Source organism: Oncorhynchus masou, chromosome 17 (genome assembly GCF_036934945.1).
Source record: "Oncorhynchus masou masou isolate Uvic2021 chromosome 17, UVic_Omas_1.1, whole genome shotgun sequence".
In the NCBI taxonomy this organism is placed as follows: Eukaryota; Metazoa; Chordata; class Actinopteri; order Salmoniformes; family Salmonidae; genus Oncorhynchus; species Oncorhynchus masou.
In genome coordinates this window covers 21,999,467-22,019,951 of record NC_088228.1, presented here as the reverse complement: position 1 = coordinate 22,019,951, position 20,485 = coordinate 21,999,467, and the positions used below count along the sequence as shown (strand labels likewise).

Here is a 20,485-nt window from a genome sequence, read left to right as displayed (position 1 = left end):
TTGGTGTTCTGAACAATGGAGGAGGAGGCAGCAGCCCTTGCCTTAATTGACAAATAAAAGTGAGGAGAGAAGAAATTCCAACTTAATTAGGTCTATAATCAATAGCCTAAGTGTTAAATGAGCCTGTCTTTATAAATCATCCATGTACAGTACATGTATACTGTATCTACAGAAATACGACAGATCTTGCTTTTGTTGCCTCTTTGAGTGTTTGTGTAATAGCCTACTGGTTCCATGAGCACCAAGCCTCACGCAAACACAACATGTCGAATAAACAATTTCACAAATTCAACTGTTTTTAATCTTTTCTATGCTGTAATAAAGGCTTTACACTCTTTTTTTCATTAGAACAGCCTCTCTGGTATTATTTATAATTTATTTAGTGTTGTTTCACTGTTCCAAATTGTCTGAAAAATAACATTTATAATAATAATAACAACACTGTTCCCCGGGCGCCAAAGACGTGGATGTAGATTATAGCAGGCCCACGCACCTCTCTGATTCAGAGGGCTTGGGTTAAATGCGGAAGACACATTTCAGTTGAATGCATTCAGTTGTACAACTGACTAGGTATCCCCCTTTCCCTTCCCTTAGTAACAACAACCCTCCCTTTTTCTTGATCTTCTTCTTCTTATTACTATTATTATTATGATCATCATTATAATAAGTTTCATGATCATAATAATAAGTAATGTAATTATCATTAGTAGGCTTAGTACAGCAGCCTTGGGTCCCGTGTGCCTCAATTCGTAGAGCGTAGCGCTGGCAAAGCCAGAGTTGTGGGTTTGAGTCCCACCGGGGACCAGTTTGAAAACTTATGAAAAATGTATGCAATCACTACTGTAAATCGCTCTGGACTAATGACTAAAATGTAAATGTTGTATAACCACAATTGAGCTGTAGGCCTAAGAGCAGTTCTTCGGGCTCCCCCTAGTCATTTGAGTGTCTTAATTATTTCATCAAACTGTGCGCTTAAAGCATCAGACAAGCTCAGTGCATATAGTCGATTTGAGTAATACACAAAATGTTGACCAATAGATTGGTCAAAGGACAGACAACTTATTTTTTTTTGTCAGGGACAGCCCTAGTGAGAATGCTGTTCATTGACTACAGCTCAGCATTTAACACCATAGTGCCCTCCAAGCCCATCACTAAGCTAAGGACCGTGGGACTGAACACCTCCCTATGCAACTGGATCCCTCAACACGGGGGCCATTCAGGGGTGCGTGCTTAGTCCCATCGTGTACTCCCTGTTCACGCACGACTGAAACACCATCCTTAAGTTTGCCAGTGACATGGCGGTAGTAGGCCTGATCACAGACGACAATGAGACAGCCTATAGGGAGGTGGTCAGAGACTCAACAACCTCTCCCTCAACGTGAGTAAGACAGAGCTGATCGCAGACTACAGGAAAAAGAGGGCAGAGCATGCCCCCATTCACATCAACAGGGCTGTAGTGGAGCGGGTCGAGAGCTCCACAGTCGTGAAAAGGGCACGATAACGCGTATTCCTCTTCAGGAGGCTGAAAAGATTTGGCGCGGGACCTCAAATCCTCAAAAAGTTATACAACTGCACCATCGAGAGCATCCTCAAATTCACATTCCTTCACACTCTTCACATACGCTGCTGCTACTCTCTGTTTATTATCTATGCATAGTCACTGGTTGCATCACCGCTTGGTTTAATAAGTTCTCGGAATTAGACTGCAAGTCTCTACAGAGGATAGTGCGTACGGCCCAGTACATCACTTGGGCCAAGCTTCCTCCCATCCAGGACCTCTATACCAGGCGGTGTCAGAGGAACGCCATAACAATTGTCAAAGACTCCAGCCACCCAAGTCATAGACTGTTCTCTCTGCTACTGCACGGCAAGCGTACCGGGGTGCCAAGTCTGGGACCAAAAGGCTCCTGAACAGATTCTACCCCCAACCCATAACACTGCTGAACAGTTCATCATATGGCTACCTGAACTATTTGCATTGGCCCCCTTATTTTATTTTGATTAAATACCATTTTTTTCACTGACTCTCTTGCATAGGCTCCATGTACACACTCACACATACTACACTGACACTTTAACACACACATGCATTTTGACGCCACACACACACATAAACATACATTCACATTCCTTCACATACGCTGCTGCTACTCTCTGTTTATTATCTATGCATAGTCACTTTACCCCTACCTACATGCACGTATTACCTCAATTACCACGACTAACCCGTACCCCTGCACACTGACTCTGTACCAGTACCTCATGTATATAGCCTCGTTATTGTTATTTTATTGTGTTACTATTCTTACATTAGCAAATTTTTCTTACTTTATTTAAACTCTGCATGTTGGTTAAGGGTTCGCAAGTAAGCATTTCACGGTAAGGTCCATACCTGCTGTATTCGGCACATGTGACAAATACCATTGTATTATATTTGATACAGGTACCCCGTGTATACATCCAAGTTATTGTTACTCATTGTGTATTTATGATTACTTCTCCATTTTCTTTCTCTCTGCATTGTAAGTTAGTAAGAACTTCACTGTCAGTCTACACCTGTTGTTCATTAAGCATTTAACAAATCAAATTTGAATTGATTTGAGTATGGTTTGGGTCGGCACCCTAATGTGAAAAATGTACTACTTCATTAGTCATTAGTGTAAAGGGGGATCATCACCTACCCAGACCAGGTGGTATCTCCGGGCATGGTGGTATAGGTTTGGTAGTTGGTGGCGTGTGATTTCTCTCAGGTCGTGCGCTGGGCAGCAGCTGGTCTGCAGTGGCTAGGTAGCTGGCGAAGGTGGCGTTGGGCCGGCTGAGGTTGTAGTAGTAGTGGTGTCCGTTGCGGCTGGCGTTGCGGCCGTTGTTGAAGCGGTTGAAGATCTGGTCAAAGCGCTGGCTGTAGACGTCGAAGTAGAGGATCATCATGATGACAAAGTGCACCAGGCAGAGCAGCAGGACAGCCTTGCAGATGCGCTCCAGGGTCCGGCCTAACATCAGCCGAGTCATGGTTGAGCCTGCCGCCCCTGCCGCACAGTCTAGGGCATCCGCTCGGTTGGTCACACCCCTGGGCCTGGGCTGGTCTGGACAAATGCTGCGCGCTGCCTCACTCTATCACCTGTGGGAGGGCCAGGGAACAACATTACATTATGTTCACACTAAATTTATATTTTGTTGCCGTTTAAGTAAATTAGGCCCAACACAGGAAATGAGAAGCAAATCACAGTATCTGTATATGTCATGTACAGTGGGGCAAAAAAAGTATTTAGTCAGCCACCAATTGTGCAAGTTCTCCCACTTAAAAAGATGAGAGAGGCCTGTAATTTTCATCATAGGTACACTTCAACTATGACAGACAAAATGAGAAGGAAAAAAATCCTGAAAATCACATTGTAGGATTTTTTATGAATTTATTGCAAATTATGGTGGAAAATAAGTATTTGGTCACCTACAAACAAGCAAGATTTCTGGCTCTCACAGACCTGTAACTTCTTCTGTAAGAGGCTCCTCTGTCCTCCACTCGTTACCTGTATTAATGGCACCTGTTTGAACTTGTCATCAGTATAAAAGACACCTGTTCACAACCTCAAACAGTCACACTCAAAACTCCACTATGGCCAAGACCAAAGAGCTGTCAAAGGACACCAGAAACAAAATTGTAGACCTGCACCAGGCTGGGAAGAATGAATCTGCAATAGGTAAGCAGCTTGGTTTGAAGAAATCAACTGTGGGAGCAATTATTAGGAAGACATACAAGACCACTGATAATTTCCCTCGATCTGGGGCTCCACGCAAGATCTCACCCCGTGGGGTCAAAATGATCACAAGAACGGTGAGCAAAAATCCCAGAACCGCACGGAGGAACCTAGTGAATGACCTGCAGAGAGCTGGGACCAGATTAACAAAGCCTACCATCAGTAACACACTATGCCACCAGGGACTCAAATCCTGCAGTGCCAGACGTGTCCCCCTGCTTAAGCCAGTACATGTCCAGGCCCATCTGAAGTTTGCTAGAGAGCATTTGGATGCTGCAGAAGAAGATTGGGAGAATGTCATATGGTCAGATAAAACCAAAATAGAACTTTTTGGTAAAAACTCAACTCGTCGTGTTTGGAGGACAAAGAATGCTGAGTTGCAACCAAAGAACACCATACCTACTGTGAAGCATGGGGGTGGAAACATCATGCTTTGGGGCTGTTTTTCTGCAAAGGGACCAGGACGACTGATCCGTGTAAAGGAAATAATGAATGGGGCCATGTATCATGAGATTTTGAGTGAAAACCTCCTTCCATCAGCAAGGGCATTGAAGATGAAACGTGGCTGGGTCTTTCAGCATGACAATGATCCCAAACACACCGCCCGGGCAACGAAGGAGTGGCTTCGTAAGAAGCATTTCAAGGTCCTGGAGTGGCCTAGCCAGTCTCCAGATCTCAACCCCATAGAAAATCTTTGGAGGGAGTTGAAAGTCCGTGTTGCCCAGCAACAGCACCAAAACATCACTGCTCTAGAGGAGATCTGCATGGAGGAATGGGCCAAAATACCAGCAACAGTGTGTGAAAACCTTGTGAAGACTTGAGATAAACTTTTGTTATTGACCAAATACTTATTTTCCACCATAATTTGCAAATAAATTCATTAAAAATCATACAATGTGATTTTCTGGATTTTTTTTCTCATTTTGTCTGTCATAGTTGAAATGTGTACCTATGACGAAAATTACAGGCCTCTCGTCTTTTTAAGTGGGAGAACTTGCACAATTGGTGGCTGACTAAATACTTTTGTGCCCCACTGTACATGTTTCCAAGAAAATAAACATCAAGGAATAAACCAAAAGCAACCTACTCCACCTAACAACGTGATTTGAAAAACATTTATAATAATATGGCTTGACTGGACTCTCTGTTCTCTCCCCTGGCAGGATCACAGGTGGAAACATCATGGGGAAAGCACCAGATATCAGAGATGACTACCTGGCTCTCGCCTGGCAGATAGATTACCCAGGTGCAATGTGGAGGGAGGGTGGTGGGATGGAACGCCAATGTCAGACCCAACTCTATCTCATCAGGCCGGGTCTCACTCATTGATTTTCTCACAGACAAGCACACAAAAACAATACAGTGGTGGTGTGTGTTTGATGAGGTTTTTTTTTGATGGCGTATAGACGTAGGATCTTAATTTGATCACCCTGTTGTTGCAGAAAATGTCCTGCACAGCAGGGAAGCAAACTTGTCGTGTAATCAAGGTTTGAAAATGCTTCTAAAGTTTAATTTCCATTTGCCCTAATTTCCATTTGCCCCAACTAAAAACGTATCAACAACATTTTTAATTAATTAAAATCCACACAATAATTCACATTTCCTGTTGCTGCAGGATTATTTTCCTGCTGTGAGAAACTGGTCAAATTAAGGTAGCCTACCTGTTAGGTCAGTAACCAAAAGGTCGCTAGTTTGAATTACCCAGCCAACAAGGTGAAAAATCTGCCAATATGCCCTTCAGAGCAAGGCACTAAACCTAATTGCTCCGGGTAACCATTGATAATGGCTGACCCTGGCCGTGACCCCACTCTCCGAAGGTGTCTCAGGGGAAGTTGGGATATGCAAAAAAAAAACACATTTCCATTTTACACATACGTATAATACACACTTGTGCATGTGTAAAACAGAGCAAATCTAAGCACCCACCAAATGATGAATTATTTGACTGACCTGTGTAGTTCTAAGTTCTGTGGTAAACTGACTTGACGAAGAGCCTCTATTTCAATTTGAATGGCAAATGTTGTTTCAAAGTTCAATAGTCCAGTACTAATACTAAAATATTCATTAGAAAGAGACTGACCTCATAGAGGACAAGGCTAGTTGGTGAAAGGTTTAGATGCTTTTTCATCTCTACATTAAGACTCAATTATGACAGATGCTGCACCACACTGTTAACCAGCATGACGTCAAAAACAGATTATAAACTGGGTGGTTCGAGCCGTGAATGCTGATTGGCTGACAGCCATGGCATATCATACCGTAAACCACGGGTATGACAAAACATGTATTTTTACTGCTCTAATTAAGTAGGTAACCAGTCCACAATAGTCATATCAATAAGGCACCTCAGGGGGTGTGGTATATGGCCATTATACCACGGCTAAGGGTTGTATCCAGGCACTCTGCGTTGTGTCGTGCTTAAGAACAGCCCTTAGCCGTGGTATATTGGCCATATACCACACCCCCTCAGGCCTTATTGCTTAATTCGACCTTTTGAAAGCCCATACACTAATTCATCAGTTTGCTCACTAACATTAAAGACAAGCCAACATAATGTACATAGTGGCCTATATGTGCAGTGCAAACCAGGCCTTAGCATTGGAGAATATCAACATGGGACCAAGATGCTTGTTTAGAAACGGCTGGTGTCTAGTGAATATTTAATTCCATATTGGACACTAAATCCCTTGTACACTAAACCTATCCCTTGGACACTAAATGGATGCTGAGAACTCTTTTAGATTAAACCGACACACCAATAAAGTAAAGTCCTGGAAATATGGTGGCAATAAATGTGTACAGCATGTATGTTCAAATTTTAATAGTGTGCTGGCTCTTGATGTGGCGCCCAGTTAATCTGTCGGTGCATAATTCATTATGGGCTAGTTAGTCTCTCTACCAGACCCATCTCCCCTGTGACAGCTATATTAAGACTAAACTAAGCCATAAACAACACAATGATAATGGCCAGTATAAGTTGCATACCACTTTATTGGCATCGGCATATTTGGCAGCAAATGTTTAATCCCTCTCATTTTTGTTTGTGGTGTCACCTCCACTCTGCATACATTACTGTAATCAGTCACAGCTGTCTTAGGCCTATACAGTAATGTTACAATGGATGTGTTTCAACTTTAGAACAGGGGTGGTTGATTTTGCAAATTTTTTTAAATTATTATTTTGGCTTAAAAAAACACTACAGGCCACAGTTGAACGTCTAAAACTGTATAGAAACTATGTAGAAATAATAATGGTCCTATATATTTTTTAAATAACTGCCCTTTATCTGGCCCGCAAATTGATTTTGTTGAACAAATCAGTCAAAAGAAATCTGTGCAGCCCTACGTTGGACCCTTCATGGATGTGGAATTTCCCAATGTGGCCCTCGAGCCAAATTTTTTTGCCCAACACTGCTTTAAAACAAGCCTTAACACAGAGCCAGAGCAGTAGCCCCAAATCATGACAACTTATTTGCCAATATTAGGTGAGTCATCACTTGCAGAGTTTCTTGCGATCCAACGTAAACCAAGGATTTGTGGCTGACTTCTTAGTAAAGAGACATATAGATTAACAATACTCAGTGGTGACAATGTTTTATGTAACATTACATAACGATATAAAGCAAAGGCAAATCCTAAGCAGCAGAGAGACGGTTAAGTAGTAGATATTTAGAGTATAGCCTTTAAGCAGTAGAACTTCACTGTTTAATCGTTTTTGTCAACACAGCTGGGGAAATGCTGATGCTGAAAGAAGAACTAATAGATGAGTGACTATGTTATTTCTGTTTTATATTATTTTTCAAATGGTAATGAGAGGTTGTCAGACAGAGAAATGTATCACAGCATCCCTGCTGTGATGGAGATCTCCAAATGCTGCGTTTTAAAGGGGAAACACTTGGGTAGGACCCTAGACGAGCACTAGTTTCTCTTTGCTCTACTCTAAGGCCACGGGCCCTAGCGCAACCCACCAACCAGTCCTCATGGCCTCATCAAATATGCATTAGATATGCTACACTTGATAAAATTGGGCAGAACTGTAGCCTTCGAGCATTTCTAGCTTGACACCTCAATAACATACAAACCAAGCAGTGCTAGTGTGTTTTACCAAATGTATAAATCTGTCTAACAATCAATCTAAAACTTAGGCTAATCATTCAAAAAAAGCTTTAACATTGTGTCATATATGCCCGTTTCCAACAAACAAGTCCCCATGCATTTATGAGTTCCTGCTCTTCCCATGACCAGGTGAATCCAGGTAAAAGCTATGATCCCTTATTGATGTCTCTTGTTAAATCTACTTCAATCAGTGTAGATGAAGGGGAGGAGACAGGTTAAAGAAAGATTATTACACCTTTAGAGGCAGCAGGGTAGCCTAGTGGTTAGAGCGTTGGACTAGTAACCGAAAGGTTGCAAGTTCAAATCCCCGAGCTGACAAGTTACGAATCTGTCGTTCTGCCCCTGAACAGGCAGTTAACCCACTGTTCCTAGGCCGTCATTGAAATAAGAATTTGTTCTTAACTGACTTGCCTAGTTAAATAAAGGTAAAATAAAAACAATTGAGACAAGGATTATGCATGTGTGCCATTCAGAGGGTGAACGGGCAAGACAAAATATTTAAGTGCCTTTGAATGGGGTATGGCAGTGTGGTTCCAGGCGCACCAGTTTGAGTCAAGAACTGGAACGCTGCTGGATTTCATGCTCAACAGTTTCTCGTGTGTATCAAGAATGGTCCACCATCCAAAACACATCCAGCCAACTTGACACAACTGTGGAAAGCATTGGAGTCAACATGGGCCAGCATTACTGTGGAACACTTTCGACACCTTGTAGAGTCCCTGCCCCGACGAATTGAGGCTGTTCTGAGGGCAAAAAGGTGGTGCAACTCAATATTAGGAAGGTGTCTGTATTGTTTGGTGTACTCAGTGTACATTATATGCTCAGTGAGGGGAAAGAAATGTATGGGTGTATTTACATCTTTCTGATGCAAACTGTAGGTCCCATGTTCTTCACAGAATCGCATTTTACGTTGATAACAGTGCTGAGGTAAATTCTCTCACATGATCTGTGCAGTAAAATAGGGTGCACGAAATGCAGTACCTTAGGAAAGCATTCAGGCCCCTTGACTTGTTCCACATTTTGTTACGTTACGGCCGTATTCTGAAATTGATTAAATTGTTTTGTTTTTTTCTCATAAATAAAAACCACGTTTTTAGAAATGCTTGAAAATGCATATAAAAAAGAAAATTGAATATCACCTTTACATAAGTATTCAGACCCTTTACTTAGTACTTTGTTGAAGCACCTTTGGCAGCGATTACAGCCTTGAGTCTTCTTGGGTATGACGCTACAAGCTTGGCACACCTGTATTTGGGGAGTTTTTCCCATTCTTCTCTGCAGAAGCTCTGTCGGGTTGGATGGGGAGTGTTGCTGCACAGCTATTTTCAGGTCTCTCCAGAGATGTTCAATCAAGTCCGGGCTCTGGCTGGGCCACTCAAGGAAAGGTCCCAAAGCCAATCCTGCAGTGTCTTGACTGTGTGCTTAGGGTCGTTGTCCTGTTGGAAGGTGGACCTTCGTCCCAGTCTGAGGTCATGAGGGCTATGGAGCAGCTTTTCCTCAAGGATCTTTGCTCCGTTCATCTTTGCCTCGATCCTGACTAACATCCCAGTCCCTGCTGCTGAAAAACATCCCCACAGCATGATGCTGCCACCACCATGCTTCACCGTAGGGATGGTGCAAGGCGTGACACGTGGCATTCAGATCAAAGTGTTTAATATTGGTTTCATCAGACCAGATAATCTTGTTTCTCATGGTCTGAGAGTCTTTAGGTGCATTTTTGTCAAACTCCAAGAGGCTACCGTCTTGGCCACTACCATAAAGGCCTGATTGGTGGAGTGCCGCAGAGACGGTTGTCCTTCTGGAAGGTTCTCCCATCTCAACAAAGGCACTCTGGAGCTCTTTCAGTATCACCATCAGGTTCTGGAGGTGACACTGACCAAGGCCCTTCGCCCCTGATTGCTCAGTTTGGCCGGGTGGCCAGTTCTAGGAAGCGTCTTGGTGGTTCCAAACATCTTCAATTTAAGAATGTTAGAGGCCACTGTGTTCTTGGGGACCTTCAATGCTGCAAAAATGTTTTAGTAACCTTACCCAGATCTGTGCCTCAACACAATCCTGTCTCTGAGCTCTACGGACAATTCCTTCGACCTCATGGCTTGGTTTTATCTTTGACATACACTGTCAACTGTGGGACCTTATATAGTCTGGCGTGTGTCTTTCCAAATCATGTCCAATCAATTGAATTTACCACAGGTGGACTCCAATCAAGTTGTAGAAACATCTCAAGGTTGACCAATGGAAACAGGATGCACCTGAGCTCCATTTAGAGTCTCATAGCAAAGGGTCTGAATAGTTATGTAAATAAGGTATTTCTGTTTTGTTGTTTAAGTACAATTGCAAAAATCTCTTACCTGTTTTCACTTTGTCATGATGGGTTATTGTGTGTAGACTGCTGATTTTTTTTTAATTCAATCAATTTTAGAATAAGGCTGTAACATAACAAAATGCGGAAAAAGTCAAGGGGTCTGAATACTTTCCGAAGGCACTGTATATGTGTCGTGTGACAATGAGGACTGATTATCATGTTTATAGCATAGTGAAGACAGTAGCAATGCTGTAATGTTTTGTATTAATTACCATACACAATCATATCCGTAGTTTAGGGGTGGAGGGGCTTTATCGGTTCTCAAATAAAGGCTGATTAAAGGCCCAGTGCATTAGTTTTGTGAAAAAAGTTTTGTTTAAAAAAAATATTATAATAATAAATATATAGAGTGCATTCGGAAAGTATTCAGAACACTTGACTTTTTACACATTTTGTTACGTTACAGCATTATTCTAAATTTGATTAAATCATTTACCCCCCCCCTCATCAATCTACACACAATACCCCATAATGACAAGGCAAAAACAGGTTTTTAGGTGTCTTTTAACTAATTTATAAAATATATCAAAACATTTATCAGAATTGTACATTTACATAAGTATTCAGACCCTTTACTCAGTACTTTGTTGAAGCACCTTTTGCAGAGATTACAGCAATGAGTCTTCTTGCGTATGATGCTACAAGCTTGGCACAACTTGTCTGCAGATGCTCTCAAGCTCTCAGGTTGGATGGGGAGTGTTGCTGCACAGCTATTTTCAGGTCTAGAGATATGGACAATTCCTTTGAACTCATGGCTTTGTTTTTGCTCTGACATGCACTGTCAACTGTGGGACCTTATGTAGACAGGTATGTGCCTTTCCAAATCATGTCCAATCAATTGAATTTACCATAGGTGGACTCCAATAAAGTTGTAGAAACATTTCAAGGATGAATGGAAACAGGACGCATAATTTGTAATATATTTACAAATGTTTCTAAAAACCAGTTTTTGATTTGTTATTATTGGGCATTGTGTAGATTGACGTGGGATATGTTTTATTTAATCCATTTTAGAATAAGGCTGCAACGTAAGGACGGCTCATAATAATGGCTGGAACAGAGTATATGGAATGGCATGTGGGTGATGTATTTATTTGATACATTCCACTTATTCCGCTCCAGCCATTACCACTAGCCCATCCTCGCCAATTCAGGTGCCACCAACCTCCTGTGGATTACACCTGTGGGTCTTTCTGGGTAAGTCTCTAAGAGCTTTCCACACCTGGATTATGCAACATTTGCGCTAATAGTTTAGTGCCTTGCTGAAAACAGGATGCATGTTTTGGAATATTTGAATTCTGTACAGGCTTCCTTCTTTTCCCTCTGTCAATTAGATTACTATTGTGGAGTAAGTGCAATGTTTTTGATCCATCCTCAGTTTTCTCCTATCTCAGCCATTAAACTCTAACTGTTTTAACATCACTATTGGCCTCATGGTGAAATCCCTGCTCTGTTTCTTTCCTCTCCGGCAACTGAGTTAGGAAGGACGCCTGTATCTTTGTAGTGACTGGGTGTATTGATACACCATCCAAAGTGTAATTAATAACTTCACCATGCTTAAAGGGATATTACAATTGTTTACCCATCTACCAATAGGTGCCCTTCTTTGCGAGGCATTGGCAAACCTCCCTGGTCTTTGTGGTTGAATCTGTGTTTGAAATGCACTGCTCGACTGAGGGACCTCACAGATAATTGTATGTGTGGGGGACATAGATGAGGTATTCACATTCAAAAATCATGTTTACTAAAAATCACTTATTGCACATAGAGTGAGTCCATTTAACTAATTATGTGACTTGTTAAGCACATTTTTACTCCTTGCAATAAGAAATACTTATTGATTGAAGCCATTTCAGGTTTTCATTTTGCATTAATTTGTAAAAATGTTGAAAAACATAATTCCATTTTGACATTATGGGATATTACATGTAGGGCAGTGACAAAACATATACATTTAATCCATTTTAAATTCCGGCTGTAACACAACAAAATATGGAAAAAGTCACTGGGTGTGAATACTTACTGAAGCCACTGTAAATCATTGTACACAATGCAGTGTAATTGAAAATGTGTTGGCAGGAGTCATTCCTAAACACAAGGATTGACACTGTTTTGGTAACACTTCAAAACACAGGCACTGCAGAGATCTGAGTCACTCAAAATACCATGAGTAGATGTGATCGAAATGTCCACATACTCCTGATTGCATGAGATCTCTAGATTTATAAAAAAAGATTGTTGAAAATTGATTCCACCATTATGCAGTGAGTCACCACCTGATATGGGTGCGGATAGGATAGAATAGAACAGAACAGAACAGTGTGTGTTGGTTTACAAAACGTGCAGAGTACAAAATGTAAAGGGGGAGTGGGGCATATTATTCTAATGAATAACACAATGCATTTGAGCTATTATTTCAGTGTAATAATGTGCTTCAATGAAATGCCACCAATGTATATAAGCTCATAGACGTACATCAGCATTCTGCATTCATAGAGGCATACAAAAACAAACATGAAGTAAATCAACACCTCACAAGGCGAGACATCACGCTAAAACAACACATTTTCCAGAACATCTAATTGGCATAGTTTTGTGTAAAATGTAACGTCACATTGTTGGCTCAAGGCCCATAGAGTCAGTCCTACAGGAGTCAGAGGTGTTGCTTGTCAAAAGACTAAGAGACTAAAGAATAGATAAACAAAGACAGTACGGGGTGTGAAGGGCAAACTGTGTGTCACTGCCCTCTTGCCTGGAATGGCATTATGCTCATGCTAACCACTCTGAGAAAGGAACACCCCTCACCTTCTGACACAGACACCTCTCTTGGGGGGGGGGGGGTTTAGGCATACCTTGCACAGCATAAAAGATGTAAACTAACAGCCCTGAACAAACGAGATATATTTAATAATATATATATTATTTCTGGAAAGGAAAGTTGTGTGGATACTTGGGCTTGAGGTATTACCAGGAGTTTGTAAAGAAAGAGGGTTTCTTTACAAACCAAACAATAACTATCATAGCACATATTTCATAAATGCCATGCAGTCATTAATAGTTTGGTTTGAAAAAATTGGCCATGGTGGCCAATACCAATACACTGAAACAAAATCATTCTCCTTCACCAGCACCTTCATCTCAACACAGATGAACACAGAGGGGTAAAGAGAGTGATGACATTTAAGGGGAACAGCTCTTAATAATCCATGTTGTGTAACATCACATAACAGACATGTTCTCACAGCTGGAGGAGAGAATCCCAGATATCAGACTTCACACTAATGCCCTGTTACCACCAACACTGTGGAGCAGAGCACACGCACAGTTCAGTCTGCTGACCCTTGTCAGAAACACTGCGTGTTTCACATTTCAACTAATGGAAAACGGATAGACACTCTTGTCAAGGAAGGTCTGTGATGCTTCTACTATCAAATCCCAATCAAATATTATTCATAGGCTACATGCCAAATATTCAAGCCAGAAATTAAATAAATATCTGAATACTAAACAAGGTAATTTATGCATCAACAAAGCTCTACCATTGTACAGTTGTGGCCATTTTTACAATGACACAAATATTAATTTCCACAACGTTTGCTGCTTCAGTGTCTTTAGATATTTTTGTCAGAATGTTACTATGGAATACTGACGTATAATTACAAGCATTTTATAAGTGTCAAAAGCTTTTATTGACATGGACAACATGAAGTTGATGCAAAGAGTCAATATTTGCAGTGTTGACCCTTCTTTTTCAAGACCTCTGTAATCAACCATGGCATGCTGCCAATTAACTTCTGGGCCATATCCTGACTGATGGCAGACCATTCTTGCATAATCAATGCTTGGAGTTTGTCAGAATTTGTTGGTTTTTGTTTGTCCACCCGCCTCTTGAGGATTGACCACAAATTCTCATTGGGATTAAGGACTGGGGAGTTTCCTGGCCATGGACCCAAAATATCGATGTTTTGTTCCCAGCGCCACTTAGTTATCACCTAAGGTGCTCCATCATGCTGGAAAAGGCATTGATCGTCACCAAACTGTTCCTGGATGGTTGGGAGAAGTTGCTCTCGGAGGATGTGTTGGTACCATTCTTTATTCATGGCTGTGTTCTTAGGCAAAATTGTGAGTGAGCCCGCTCCCTTGGCTGAGAAGCAACCCAACACATGAATGGTCTCAGGATGCTTTACTGTTGGCATGACACAGGACTGATGGTAGTGCTCACCTTGTCTTCTCCGGACAAGCTTTTGTCCGGATGCCCCAAACAATCGGAAAAGGGATTCATCAGAGAAAATGACTTTACCCCAGTCCTCAGCAGTCCAATCCCTGTACCTTTTGCAGAATATTTGTCTGTCCCTGGTGTTTTTCCTGGAAAGAAGCGGCTTCTTTGCTGCTCTTCTTGAAACCAGGCCATCCTCCAAAAGTATTCGGCTCACTGTGCGTGCAGATGCACTCACACCTGCCTGCTGCCAATCCTGAGCAAGCTCTGTACTGGTGGTGCCGCGATCCCGCAGCTGAATCAACTTTAGGAGACGGTCCTGGCGCTTGCTGGACTTTCTTGGGTGCCCTGTAGCCTTCTTCACAACAATTGAACCACTCTCCTTGAAGTTCTTGATGATCAGATAAATGGTTGATTTAGGTGCAATCTTACTGGCAGCAATATCCTTGCCTGTGAAGCCCTTTTTGCACAAAGCAATGATGACCGCACTTGTTTCCTTGCATTAACCATGGTTGACAGAGGAAGAACAATGATTCCAAGCACCACCCTCCTTTTGAAGCTTCCAGTCTGTTATTCGAACTCAATCAGCATGACAGAGTGATCTCCAGCCTTGTCCTTGTCAACACTCACACCTGTGTTAACGAGAGAATCACTGACATGATGTCAGCTTGTCCTTTTGGGCAGGGCTGAAATGAAGTGGAAATGTTTTTTGGGGATTCAGTTAATTTGCATGGCAAAGAGGGACTTTGCAATTAATTGTAAATCATCTGATCACTCTTTATAACATTCTGGAGTATATGCAACTTGCCATCATACAAACTGAGGCAGCAGGCTTTGTGAAAATTAATATTTGTTTAATTCTCAAAACTGTTGGCCATGACTGTCAACCACTCCTTGCTGTCCCCAGTCTACCTGGCCGTGCTGCTCCTCCAGTTTCAACTGTTCTGCCTGCGGCTATGTAACCCTGACCTGTTCACCGGACGTGCTACTTGTCCCAGACCTGCTGTTTTCAACTCTCTAGAGACGCAGGAGCGGTAGAGATACTCTTAATGATCGGCTATGAAAAGCCAACTGACATTTACTTGTGAGGTGCTGCCTTGTTGCACCCTCGACAACTACTGTGATTATTATTATTTGACCATGCTGGTCATTTATGAACATTTGAACATCTTGGCCATGTTCTGTTATAATCTCCACCCGGCACACCTGGCACTGGCCACCCCTCATAGCCTGGTTCCTCTCAGTTTTTTCCTAGGTTTTGGCCTTTCTAGGGAGTTTTTCCTTGTCACCGTGCTTCTACACCTGCGTTGTTTGCTGTTTGGGGTTTTAGGCTGGGTTTCTGTACAACACTTTGAGATATCAGCTGATGTAAGAAGGGCTATATAAATACATTTGATTTGATTTGACTGTACTAGAACATTCCCATGATGTTCTCCCACCAAGGTTCTTATGATAGTACAGTTCTATACAGTTCTACTGGCTTTGACTCAAGGGACAACATTACATTCATCAACAATGACAGTAGGATGCACCATATCTCTGCTCTGTGCAAGGGGGTATCACATCACCCCTGTGCTTCCTTTCATGTGCTACACATTACTGTTTATGACATGTGGATTATACATTACATGAGATTGTAAGCATTTCTACCATATTTCTATTGAGATTACTATCTTCACAGTGTGTAGCTAGCCTATTTCAATACATAGCCTACACAGAAGGCCTCTGTGGCCATGCTCCAGAGTTGCTAAGCTCTAAAGTCTCTCCACCATCAAATATAGGTTTGCCTCGCCTTGCCTTGCTTTGCCTCTCTCACTGCTTCCTCAGATCGAGCTGCTCATTTGGCTCCAGAGCCAAAAAATAAATGAAGTGCTTGGGTGGAGGGAAGGTTTTATGGGGACAGCCTGGGATTCAGGGTAGGTTTTGGGCAGTTTTGATTATCTGTTAAACACTACAGCAACAAACTAAAATCTACTACAACACCGATAGGGGATATTATGGGCTGTATGTCTATAATGAGCTAAAAAGTGTTTCTTTACAAACCAAACAATAACTACCATAGCACATATGTTTTAAGTGCCATGCCGTCATTAATAATTTGTTTTGAAAAAATTGGGCTTTGCAATACAATGCAATTAATGATTACTCCTATCTGTATTGATCCACACTATCCTTATTTTAAAGTGATCCTCTCGCTCTCAGACTGTAGTTTAATCAATGTATGCAAGGACACATCCTTTGAGATTTTGAATGAAACACAATTTACAGCTCTGAATAGGCTGGGTTTTAGACAAAACACCAAGTCAATGTATAGAGCAAAGCAGTCCTCTCCAACTGCCACCTTTGTTGCTCAGGTCTGGCTGTTCCCATGACAACAAAACTCAACATTGAATTAACCTGAAAGAATAGAACACTCCTTCACAAACAAACTGCCAGGAACAATCAACATTTCAATTGTAGGCATCCTAGGAACAAAGCACCGGCTTATTCTTTACACGGAAGTCAAATGTAATTCATTTCAACTTTAAACGTGCACGGTCATTAGTTCAAGTATGCTAAGGGTCTATCAAACACAGATCCAAATTCTTACACAACTGGATATTTGACTATCCAGTTGTGTAAGAAACAAGTGCCATTAAGTGAATGGCAGTCCTAAGGAAGTAGTCACTCCTCACCTGCTTTCACAGACTGGTCACATAAACTAGACATAACATAGTACACGAAAATACAGGACCCTCAAATTAGTATGACATCTTACGTTTGTTATGGTTCCATAAGATAGAAAGTTACTTAAGACAAAAACAAAAGGAGGGTGGTTGGTTGGGGTGGATGGGTGGTCATATAATCCAAATGTCAAGCAACCCAAAGGTTGTGCGTTGGAATCTCATCACAGACAACTTTAGCTAATTAGCAACGACAACCTACTTTTTTTAGCTACTTTGCAACTACTTGTATGTTAACTAAGCCTAACCCTTTAGCTAACCCTTCCCCTAACCTTAACCCTTAAACCTAACCCCTAGAGGTAACTATAGCTAGCTAGCTAACGTTAGCCACCTAGTTAAAGTTGGCACAACAAATTAGACTTTGTAACAGAGTTGAAGTCGGAAGTTTACATATACTTAGGTTGGAGTCATTAAATCTCGTTTTTCAACCACTCCAAAAATTTCTTGATAACAAACTATAGTTTTGGCAAGTCGGTTAGGACATCTACTTTGTGCATGACACAAGTAATTTTTCCAACAATTGTTTACAGGCAGATTATTTCACTTATAATTCACTATATCACAATTCCAGTGGGCCAGAAGTTTACATACACTAAGTTGACTGTGCCTTTAAACAGCTTGGAAAATTCCAGAAAAGGATGTCATGGCTTTAGAAGCTTCTGATAGGCTAATTGACATCATTTGAGTCAATTGGAGGTGTACCTGTGTATTTATTTCAAGGCCTACCTTCAAACTCAGTGCCTCTGCTTGACATCATGGGAAACTCAAAAGAAATCAGCCAAGACCTCAGAAAACAAATTGTAGACCTCCACAAGTCTGGTTCATCCTTGGGAGAAATTTCCAAATGCCTGAAGGTACCACGTTCATCTGTACAAACAACAGTACGCAAGTATAAACACCATAAGACCACGCAGCTGTCATAACGCTCAGGAAGGAGACGCGTTCTATCTCCTAGAGATGAACATACTTTGGTGCGAAAAGTGCAAATCAGTCCCAGAACAACAGCAAAGGACCTTGTGAAGATGCTGGAGGAAACAGGTACAAATGCATCTATATCCACAGTAAAACGAGTCCTATATCGACAAACCTGAAAGGCCACTCAGCAAGGAAGAAGCCACTGCTCCAAAACCACCATAAAAAAAGCCAGACTATGGTTTGCAACTGCACATGGGGATAAAGATCGTACTGTTTGAAGAAATGTCCTCTGATCTGATGAAACAAAAATAGGACTGTTTGGCTATAATGACCATCGTTGTGTTTGGAGGGAAAAGGGGGATGCTTGCAAGCCGAAGAACACCATCCCAACTGTGAAGCTCGGAGGTGGCAGGCACCTTGTTGCTTGAAGGCTAACCGAAATGTTTGACCCAAGTTAAACAATTTAAAGGCAATGCCACAAAATACTATTTGAGTGTATGTAAACTTCTGACCCACTGGGAATGTGATGAAAGAAATAAAAGCTGAAATAAATCCTTCTCTCTGCTATTATTCTGACATTTCACATTCTTAAAATAAAGTGGTGATCCTAACTGACCTAAGACAGGGAATTTGTACTAGGATTAAATGTCAGGAATTGTGGAAAACTGAGTTTAAATGTATTTTGTGAAGGTGTATGTAAACTTCCGACTTCAGCTGTATCATACGTTTTACAAATTAGTAGCATATTGTACAAATTGTAATTTGTTACATACCATAGAAAACGTAACTTATCATACCAAACGGGGATTCTCAGATTTACGTACAGAATCATACAAATCGCTCTGTGACCATGTTGGCTTTGGCCACCCTGGAGGGTGGGCTCTCAGGCTATGGACCACATTTATTGCTATACACAAAGGCCACTGAAACAGGGTGCACAAACTAAAATCAGATAATGCTCAACATATTATTCTTGATTATTTTGCGATTTGTTTATGATCAGGAGGGATATAATTGGAGGAAAGTAGCCCAACTGTGCAAAACACATTTCCACCACTGTTATTGTGGGTTCCATTCATTTATCCTGAGCCCGGAAAAGTTCATCATGACCCTGTCATTGACTGACTGAAGTGAGGTCAGTGAAACCACTTGTACAAAATAAGAGTTCAGCGAAGTGAATGCATCCATGATCAGTTTTGCCCTACAAACACTATCGCATCAATGCACATAATGACACAGAAGCATTTCCAAATGGGTACATTTGACATGGAAAACTAAACTGAGGATACATAGCATTGATATGAAAACCAGTTTCTGATCAAGATATAGCGATCTCTACTTACACTATGTAGGCTATATAGCTTGTAGCCTAAAACTTCAGCAAACAATGTAGGCTGCATCTTGATCTCAATTGAGTTTAACTGTAGCCTATAGAGCTAGATGAAAACAGCCGTAAAGAAATAGCTCTGTAATTTCGTGAGTTATTATGTAGATAGTAAATAATAATTTGAGCAACTTGTCAACATCTTATAACTAACTAGATAACAGTTGGCAGAATGAGAGCATCGCTGCATGCTGCCCGGATGGATCGTTCCGTCGCTGATCAAAGGACCTTTCCGCTTGATGAAATAATGTCCAACGTTTGGATCACTTGAAAAAAGGGATGTTGCAAATGCATGTAGAATGGCGGGTCTAGCAGCAGCATGCTTCAGCAAAATGTGCATGACAACAAAGCAAATTGTACAATAAAACATCAATAACCACCAGTAAACATATACATGTTGATAAATGCAGATGTATAGGATAATAAAGAAGAATCCAAATGGCAGGCTAAATGTAAAAATACATGAAAAACTAAAGAACGAAATGTGATGATGAACAAATGAAATATAATTTATTCTTACCTTAAGGTAGCAAGCAATCCTCCTCTCCTATGAATGCATGGTCTTTGTTGTTGCAGCAACCTTTTTATATGAAATCTGTAAATGTCATTTAAAAAAATGAAATAACAAAAGTCCTCACGAAAACCTGCTCTCTTTCGTTAAAAGGCACGTAATATCCACTTAATAAAGCCTGGAGTGCGTTTCATTTATTTCTGATTATATAAATCGGTAATTTCATTTTTCGTGCAGACACATTGATCAAAACGTTTTGCCATATAACAGACATGGGAGATATGAATGCCTCATTGTTTGATTATTTACGGAGGGCAAATATAGGGTAGTAAATCTTCTACCTTCCTAATTCCGACAGTCCGTTACGTTTTAATGTGGCTATGAAGACAAAAAAGGAGTCTATAGCAGTTTTCTCTCGCCGAAGATGATCTATTATATTGACAAGATGGTCGACTGGCCGCTCTAACAATGGAAATATATGTCCACAAAGGCGAAAGGCAGGCG

General features: G+C 41.2%; 1 protein-coding gene across 1 annotated transcript in view; it reads right to left on the bottom strand.

The window, feature by feature from the left end:
- Positions 1–20,350, bottom strand: part of LOC135558701 (beta-1,4-galactosyltransferase 2-like) — a 143,086-nt gene extending 122,736 nt beyond the window's left edge. Inside the window, exons 1-2 of the mRNA XM_064992745.1 lie at positions 19,991–20,350; positions 2,682–3,118 (exon numbers count right to left, since the gene is read on the bottom strand). Coding sequence (XP_064848817.1) covers positions 2,682–3,009 — 328 coding nt within the window. The 5' untranslated portion in view covers positions 3,010–3,118; positions 19,991–20,350. The remainder of the gene's footprint in view (positions 1–2,681; positions 3,119–19,990) is intronic.
- Positions 20,351–20,485: the final 135 nt, after the last annotated feature.